We start from the raw sequence: 8,512 nt of genomic DNA, 5'->3' as shown, positions 1-8,512 counted from the left end.
CTCAGTCGGGGGGCGGCGGCGGCGGCGGCTCCGGGGATGGCGGCGGCTCCGCTGCTGCTGCTGCTGCTGCTCGTGCCCGTGCCGCTGCTGCCGCTGCTGGCCCAGGGGCCCGGGGGGGCGCTGGGGAATCGGCATGCGGTGTACTGGAACAGCTCCAACCAGCAGTGAGTCGGGGGCCGGGGAGCTCGTGTGTCCCGCGTCAGTGACGGGGGCCGGTGGGCCCGGGAAGTCCTGGGGAACCTGGGGTGGGAGCAGGGCTGGGGGCGGGAGGCAAGGGAGAGGAGGACACTCTACCGGCGTCTGTGAAACTTGGGGGGGAGGTCTGAAAGAGGCCGTTAAGGTATAGTAAGGAGGGCTTGGGCGTGCGGAGGAGGCTGCTCAGGGAACCCCACCTTGGCTTTTCCCCGCATCCGCCGCTAGAATAGCGTACCCCCATCACACAGTCCCCCCGTCCTCACCCCCTTCCAGCGGGGCTGGGGTTGAGGAGTATCCGCGTGCTGGGGATAGGCCGCCGGCACTCGGGGGGCCCAGGGATGACCTGTTTTCAGTGGAGAGGATTTCAAGGGGTTATGTCTTGGACTCCTGCCTTCAAAAGTGGGGTCCAGAGCTGAGGCAGGGAATCCGACTGAGCACCGCCTCAGGACGCAGGCGAAGGGGATGTCCTGGTCGTGCGGATAAACCTGGCCGGGGTGAGCCGGGCCTGGGTCGCCGAGTTAGGGCGCCCTGGGGGTGCTGCTTGGTCAGGATGGGGACGTGGGGTGCCGGGGAAAGGGAAGGAGGCAGAGAGATGCCGGCGTATCACACACGCACGCACACGCCGGGGCTGGGGACGGCGTGTGGCTCCAAGTGTGAGCGGGCGTGCGCGGCTGTCAGTGTGCGTGTGTCTGAGTGTGTGATTTGTGTGTCTGCGTCGGCGATCGTCTGGGGGTGGGAGCGGGCGCCGGGTCCGGGAAGGGGCTGCGGTCGCTGTCCGCGTGGCGGGCCGCGTCTGGGTTCGGGTGGCTGTCGGCGCCGCCGCGGTCTGGGCGGGTGTCAGGGCGGCCGTGTGGTTTTCCGGGTGTGTGGCGCGGCGGCTGGGTGCCGGCTGCGGGGCCAGGTCCTCATTCGGCTCAGTCCTCGCTGCCCTTGTCTTCTCCTGCCTACCGAGTCGCCGTGTGGATCACCCCAGCCGCCGCCACCGTGTGTGTCTGTGTGTTGGGGGGGATCCCTGGGGACGCGGGGGTCACTGTCACACCTGCCCAGGCGGCGGCAGCGGCGGCACCGCTCCTGACTCCCCACCCCGGGGAGGGAGGGCGACTCGGGAGCAAAAGCGAGTCCCCCGGGGAGGGGACCGGGAGGGCCGCGCGGCTGCGACCCCCAACCTCCCGGGGGAGGGGCTGCCGCTCGCTGCTCCGCTCTTTGTTGTTTGGGGCTCCGCGCCTCCCCCTCTCCCTCCTCGCGCCCGGAGTGTCAGACTGGGGGTGGGGATGAGCCAACGACGCCCCCCTCTCGCTTCCCTTGGAAACCTCGGGGTGGGGATGCGGCCCCTCCCCCCAGGAGCGGGACTCGGAGAACTCCGGCGGCGCTGGGGGCCGACTCCCCTGCTCTATCTAGCTCGTCCTCCTCCCCCAGACTCATACGTCCGCCCCCCGCCCCGCTAGAGTCTGGCGGGGAGCGAAGAGCGCGCAGGTGAGGGGCCCGGGTTCCCCACCGCCCTCCGGGCACTCCTGCGTTCTTAGCGGAAGCCAGAGCCAGGGGTATGCGGGAATGGCCGGGGCGGCAGGGTGTTGTTGATCAGGTTCCCCTCCCCCGCATACACCTGGGCGCAGGTGAAAGCCCTGGGAGGGGATGAGGAGCCCGGGGTTCGGGAAGGAGCCTCCTTTCTGTCTTCCCTGCTCCCCGCAGGTCTGGACCGGCAGCGGTGGGAGGGGGTGCGCACCAGGCCGGGAGGCCGCCGCCGCCCCCGCCTCGCTTCCTCGGCCTTTGTTGCCGCTGCGCCGGGCTCCCCGGCTCCCTCACTGCGGCAGCCGCGGCCCCATAAATCGTGAGAGCGACGTGCTCCGGAGCCGGGAGTGGAGAGGGCCAGGGAGCTGGGGGCGGGGCCGGGCCGAGCCACAGGCTCCCGCGCCCCCTCCCCCCGGTCACGTGAGCTGGGTTCCTGGCTCCCACCCCCGTCACGTGCGGAGGGTCTCTTCCCCTTGGGGTCACGTGGAGAGGGTCTTGCGACCCCTCCTCCTAGGGGTCACGTGGGAGGGTGCTCCTGGGACACGTGCGGCGGCCTCCTTTGACAGACCCGGGGGCCTTGCCCTGCGCGAGGCCGCGATCTCGGCCCCTGCCCTCCGCACTCACCCCCACCGTTTGGTCCCCTGGAATAGGCCAGACCTGTTCCCAACGTGGCCGAGAAACTAGGGATGGGGGGACTATACTGGAGGGAAGCGTGAGAGTGTGAGGTCGAGAGGGCCCCTGAGCCCGGAATGAATGGGGGCGGGCGGCCGAGGGCCGAATGTGCGCGCCCCGGCCTGTGCGCCCTGACCCGGGCTTCGTTTCCATGCAGAGCCGAGCAACGGTGTCGGTGCCCGCCCCTGCTCGGAGAGCTTCGGGAACATCTTTCTCTAGCTGTCTCCTACCTGTCTCTTTATCTCTGAGATGTTTTCGCTCTCATCTGTCTTTCGTTCATACATTCATTCAGCAAGTATTTATTGAGGCTCCACCACATCCACGCGGGCCTCTCCCTGTCTTCCCCTGACACCGAGTGCGCCCGCGCCCCTTCCCTGCCCGGCGCTCTTCGCGGCTCGCCGTCTCCTGCTGGCTGTGGGCCTCTGTGCACCGGCCTCTCCGTCTCTCCCTCCAGGTCTCTGGTCCTCGTTCTCGTCTCTTTCTCCCGGCTTCTGGACCCCTCTCTTTCTCCGCGCCTCACTCCCTTTCCCGGATTTCTCAGTGGATCCGGACTCTAATCACCTGCCCTCTCCGTGTGCGTTTCGCTCTCACTCGGCTTCTGTGTGGCTCGCTTTCGGCCGGGCTCTCGCGCTTCTCCGCCGCTGCAGATCAATAAACCTTCGCCGCCGCCGCTGTCGCAGGGAGGAGGGGCGGGGATGTGGGGCGCGTTGATTCTCTCCCACCCAGCGCCGGGGGGAGAAGCCCGAGGCCCAGTCCAGGGATGGCTAGACTCGGCGGGGCGGGGTGCGGAGCCCGAGGGCGCCCAAGGGGTGCGGGGGTGTCAGCGAGCACGCGCCGTCCCGCGAGCGTTCCCGCCACCCAGCCACCCCCAGCCTGGCGCGCGGACCCCACGCCGCGCACACGTGGTCCGGCCTCGCCTGCTGGAGCGAGCGGCGCGCAGTCTCGGGCGCGCGCGCTAGAGGGGTCCGGTGTCTTTACATCCCTCCCGCACTTCCTTAGCTCCGCATCCCGGTGTCTCGAGGTGGGGGCAGGGCTTTGACAAGTTCAGGGCCCCTTGGGACCCTTCCCCTACTCCCTGGTCGTTTAGACGCCCTGTTTACCTGCTCCTAATTGCCCCAGGAGGAGAGGTTTGCTCCTTCCGACTCGCCCCGCCGCCCACCCTCCCGGCTGGAGCAGAGGGAGCATTGAAGGAGCGGGAGACCGAGGTCGGAATGCGCGCGGGGTGGTGAGGGCCCGGAGAGGCGAAATAACGGAGTGGGGGCCACCCCCTCCACGTGGGGTGTGTCGGCACTCGCCTTTCTTGGAGAGAGGTGGGAGGCTAGTAGGGGATGAGTGAAGAATAGAGCACTGTTTGAAGGGGCGGGCACAATCCAGTCCCCAGATCCCTGCCCGCCCCACTCCCAGCCGGGGGTGCGGCTCTGGGGGAGGGGTTAGCAGCGAGCTTCGCCAGGCCTGGTGGCACCTCCCTCCTCAGCGCCAGGACAGGATGACAGATTCAATAAAAGCTCCCAGGCCAAGCCAAGCTGACACCTCAAGTCTCCAGGAGTGTAGCTGGGGACTCCGCCCCCCCCCCATTCCGGCTGGGCACGGCCATTCCACAAGTTCTTTTTCTCTCACGTGTCCAGTGTTGGGGGCATTTCAGGGCGCTGCTCCTGCCTCCCAGCCCAGGGATAGGTAAGAGGTGGCTTCTCTTCACCCAGCAACCTTTCTATAAGGCTAGTCCCCACCCCGTTGGAGAAACTGAAGTACCTGTTGGAAAAGGTCTGGCTTTGGATTACTCTCTGCTAGGAGGGGGTGTGTTACAGGGGAAGTGGGCAGTGCCCTCAGGGAGGGGCCACCTCAGAGCAGGGCTGGACACCCAGCCGAGGCTCAAGGACAGAAGCCCCAGCGTGGCTATGCAGCTGCTCCAGGCCTGGCCCTACCGCAGGTGGCCACCTCAGAGCTGTTGGCGGAGGAACATAGACTTTGGGATCGGGTACAGAGAAGCAAACCTGGGGTGGCGGCTGGGAGCCAGGCCTGGTCTAACTCGTTTTCCTGCTCCTGGTGCCTCAGGCCGAGACTCCTGCCCACCTGAGTGCCAGGGCCAGGGAGGGGCCTGAGTGACCCATCACTCCCGTGGGAACCGAGTGGGGCTGGTGACATCCCTGATGACTCAAGGAGCTGTGCCCATTCTTCCTGGCGTGTCCAAGCACTAACACTCACCTGTCCACCTCACTGCCAGGCTTGGGGAGGGGGCAGCACAGGCGAGGCCGAGGAAGCAGGGTACGGTGGGGAGGGACCCTCAGGCCCCACCCCGTGCAGAGGCCTCCAGCTCCTTTCCCTAAGAGAGCTAATTACTGTTTGTGGAACTGGGAGGTGCCTGGTGGCATAAAGAGCCCGTCCCTCCCCTCGGGGAGTTCCCAGGGACCAGGGACCCCAGTGGTTTGACAGCTTGCCCAGGATCCCATGCCTTCCCGCGTCCACCATGCTCCCTCTCACTGCCAAGGTATGCACACCCCGCTCTCAGGAAAAGCCCATCTGTCTGAGCCTCCTGCTCAGATGGCTCTGTCAACCCCACTGCCATCCTGGGCAGTACGACCAGGGCCTAGCTGATGGCTGGTGAGCAGGCGCAGATTACAAGGACCCAGCATCTGCTTCTCTGTCCCATAGGTGGCTGGGGGAAGTAGGAGGCACAGCCATCTTGTCTGGGCGCTGTGCCCACTGATCTGCCCAGCATCACTAAGAGGCAGTGGTGCCCGGGTTGAGGGGGGACATGTGTAGGGACAGCAGTTTTGGCTGCTTGGCATGATACCACGTGGAGCCTTGATACGGAGTCTCTTAGCTCCCTCCTCTGTCGTGTCACATTACTGGGGACCTAACTGCCCAGAGCCTCCGGATGGAAGTCAGTGGGACTCGAGGTACAGAGACCAGTGGTACTGCAGAGAGAGATGTGCCAGTGTTGGGGGGGCAGGTCAACCAATACCGGCATGCGATCCGGCCCATACAACCGAGCCTGTCTGTGTGTCTGCCGCCTGTGAGTGGGCGGTGGGCGTATTTGTGTGTGCGCCATAGAACTATGCGTGTATATGCACGAAGCCTCCGTACATGCGTGTGTGAGGGCAGGTCCTGTGGGACTGGCCGTGGCGCAGACAGGAAGGCATGTAGGGGGCGCGCATCTATCCGAAGGGGTCCCTCCCGCTTTCAACCTTCCCGTCTCTGCCTAGATCCTTCCTCCCCACTGGTGGATTATGGGGGATAGATGGAGGAAATCCGGGCCTGGGTCTGGGAGTCGCGGGGGCCTGAGCCGTTACTGTGGTAACTAAACGTGCGTTCCCTCCGTCCCTCCACCTTTCTGCCCGCCTTTCCTTGGAGGCGGGCCGGGCTTCCCCGCGCCTTTGCTGCCCTCTGGTGGCCGACAGGAGAAGGGCCGAACAAGGAGCGGGCAGGGAAGGCCATTGCGGGGACTGGCGGCACTAGGGCCCTGGGGACAGGCAGGGACCGGAGGGAACGCTCTGAAGAAAAGCCGGGAGGCTCGAAGCCCTTGGGGAGGGCGCGCGGAGCGGAGAGGTGGAGGACGGGTCGGCGTGGCGGTTCTTCTCTCTGACCCGCTGCCGGTCCCCCGCAGCCTGCGGCGAGAGGGCTACACGGTGCAGGTGAACGTGAACGACTACCTGGACATTTACTGCCCGCACTACAACAGCTCGGGGCCGGGCGGCGGGGCGGAGCAGTACGTGCTGTACATGGTGAGCCGCGCGGGCTACCGCACCTGCAACGCCAGCCAGGGCTTCAAGCGCTGGGAGTGCAACCGGCCGCACGCGCCCCACAGCCCCATCAAGTTCTCGGAGAAGTTCCAGCGCTACAGCGCCTTCTCGCTGGGCTACGAGTTCCACGCGGGCCACGAGTACTACTACATCTGTGAGTGGCAGCCGGGCTGGGGCCCCTGGGCCGGGGGCGGGCCGGCGCGCCGTCGCGGGGCTCCGTCTCTAGGCGTGGTACCCCGCCACACAGCGTGGGGCCCGGGGACCTCGGGGTTGCAGCTCAGACAGGGTCGTGAGAGTATGAGGGGCTTGGTGACAACCCGAAGTTCGGGTCGCAGAGTCACCGTTTCTGTGCGGGACATTCGGGGGCGGCACTTCAGGGCTCAGGGATTCTTGAGGGGTGGGACCGAAGGGCCTGGTGGCAGAGCCCCGTGACCAGTGTCCGGGGGCCCGGCAGCTACTGAAGGAGACCGCCCGGGAGGGGCGGGACGCCGAGAGGAATTTGAGGGAGGCGCGGGCCGCACCCCCGAGACCGCCACTCAGGCCGCGTGTCCTCCCCAGCCACGCCCACCCACAACCTGCACTGGAAGTGTCTGAGGATGAAAGTGTTCGTCTGCTGCGCCTCCAGTGAGTACAGCCGGCTCCCGGCCGCCGCCCCATCCTCGGCTCCCCTGCTTCGGGGCTCCCCTGGCTTCCTGGCGGTGGGGGCGGAGGGCACAGGCGAGGGGACTCACTCCCCAGCCGTAGCAGGGGGAGGGGATTCTGGCCCTGACTGTCCCCTCCTCTCTCCCCACCCGCCCCCCTCCCCGCAGCACCGCCCTCCGGGGAGAAGCCGGTCCCCACTCTCCCCCAGTTCACCATGGGCCCCAATGTGAAGATCAACGTGCTGGGTGAGTGCGCAGCGCCCTCTGGTGGCCACTGCCGGAACCGCAGTCCCCTCCCCGGGGCCTGCTCGCCTCGCATGCCTCCCTCCGCCCCCGGGACACCGAGCCCTCCTACCCCCGTGGGTGGTCACGTCCCGGCTCCCCCGCTGCTGCCGCTGCCGCGCGCCCCCGCCTGGCGAGCAGCCCGGCCCTCACCAGTGTGTCTCCTCATGTCCCCACAGAAGACTTTGAGGGAGAGAATCCCCAGGTGCCGAAGCTGGAGAAGAGCATCAGCGGGACCAGCCCCAAGCGGGAGCGCCTGCCCCTGGCGGTGGGCATCGCCTTCTTCCTCCTGACACTCTGGGCCTCCTAGCTCTGCCCCTCCCCTGCCGGGGGGAGAGATGGGGCAGGCCGGGCGGGAATAGGGGGCCTTCGGCCTCTCCGCGGGGAGCCCAGCCCCCGCCCGGCAGTGAGGCCCTCCTGCCCCTCCCCCCCGTAGGGCGCTGTAGTGGGGCAGCCGCAGGTCCCAGGGGCCTCGTGGCTCTGGTAATGTTTGGTACCAAACTGGGGGCCGTAAGGGCAGCGCTCAGGACTCCCTGCCCCCCGGTACCTTTCTCTGATCCCCTGCGCCCTCCCGCTTCGTCCCCGCAGATAGACGAGCAAATCGAAGCGTGGAAGACACCCCCACCCCTGTCTTCCAGGGGCAGAAAACGGGGAGGGGACTAGGTGGGGAGGGGGTGGCATCGCCCGCGGTTCCCTTCCCCTGTTTACAGCAATAAGCACGTCCTCCTCCCCCCACTCGCACCCCAGGATTGTGGTTTGGATTGAATCCAAGTTTACAAGTAGACACCCCTGGGGGGGGCGGGCAGTGGACAAGGGCAGCGCGGGGTGGGCACTGGGTGCCAGGCAGGCATGTACAGACTCTATATCTCTATATATAATGTACAGACGGACAGAGTCCCTCCCCCTCCTTAACCCCTGACCTTCCCTGACCCCCCCCTCTTCCAGCTTCGGGCCCCATCCCCACCAGGCTACCCCCCAGGGGGACCCCCTGGCCCCTCTTTTGTCTTCTGTGAAGACAAGACCTATGCAACGCACAGACACTTTTGGAGACCGTGAGAACAATGCCCTGTCCCCTGCAGCCGGGAGCCTGAGGCTCCCAGGACCCTGCCCTGCCCGCCCTCCGTGGTCCCCACCCATTCTCCTGGGCCTTTTTCAAGTGCTTTGGCTGTGACTTTCATACTCTGCTCTTAGTCTAAAAAAAAAAATAAACGAGATAAAAATAACTGAGTGTGTGTGACTTCCAGGGGCCAGTAGCCTTCTGTACACCGGTCAGACCCTCCCAGGTCACAGGGCCTGTGGGGGGTAGGGGACTCTGGGGCCAAAGGGACAACTGAGCACCTTGTTCTCCGTCTTGTCTCCTTTAAAGAGGCGGCTCTGTGTGGAAGGAGCAACAGGGGCCTCCCGCTGGGCCCAGAGGACCCGGGGCACCCCGTCCAGCCTCTCTGAGCCTCAGTATCCCATGAGGAGCAGGAT

The 8,512-nt window shown here is 66.4% G+C and overlaps 1 protein-coding gene across 2 annotated transcripts; it reads left to right on the top strand.

The window, feature by feature from the left end:
- The first annotated feature begins 6 nt into the window (after positions 1-6).
- EFNA3 (ephrin A3) lies at positions 7-8,248 on the top strand. 2 transcript variants are annotated; one of them, XM_006923545.3, is made up of 5 exons: positions 7-164; positions 5,981-6,270; positions 6,675-6,740; positions 6,926-7,003; positions 7,219-8,248. In XM_006923545.3, exons 1-5 carry the CDS (start codon positions 37-39, stop codon positions 7,347-7,349), a joined length of 693 nt encoding a protein of 230 aa, XP_006923607.1. In that variant the 5' UTR covers positions 7-36; the 3' UTR covers positions 7,350-8,248. The 2 variants fall into 2 exon arrangements, with proteins under 2 accessions (XP_006923607.1, XP_015453828.1); XM_015598342.2 differs by lacking the exon at positions 6,926-7,003.
- Positions 8,249-8,512: the final 264 nt, after the last annotated feature.

The sequence above is a fragment of the Pteropus alecto genome, unplaced genomic scaffold (genome assembly GCF_000325575.1).
Source record: "Pteropus alecto unplaced genomic scaffold, ASM32557v1 scaffold49, whole genome shotgun sequence".
In the NCBI taxonomy this organism is placed as follows: Eukaryota; Metazoa; Chordata; class Mammalia; order Chiroptera; family Pteropodidae; genus Pteropus; species Pteropus alecto.
Note: the sequence above shows the minus strand (reverse complement) of the source record. Positions and strands in the feature narration are given on the sequence as shown.

What these genes read in the sequence shown, in the direction of transcription:
- EFNA3 (XM_006923545.3), top strand. Translation starts at nt 37, where the DNA reads ATGGCGGCGGCTCCGCTGCTGCTGCTGCTGCTGCTCGTGCCCGTGCCG. An exon ending in TGGAACAGCTCCAACCAGCA is followed by an intron (nt 165 to 5,980) that starts GTGAGTCGGGGG and finishes GGTCCCCCGCAG; the next exon opens with CCTGCGGCGAGAGGGCTACA. An exon ending in TGTGAAGATCAACGTGCTGG is followed by an intron (nt 7,004 to 7,218) that starts GTGAGTGCGCAG and finishes ATGTCCCCACAG; the next exon opens with AAGACTTTGAGGGAGAGAAT.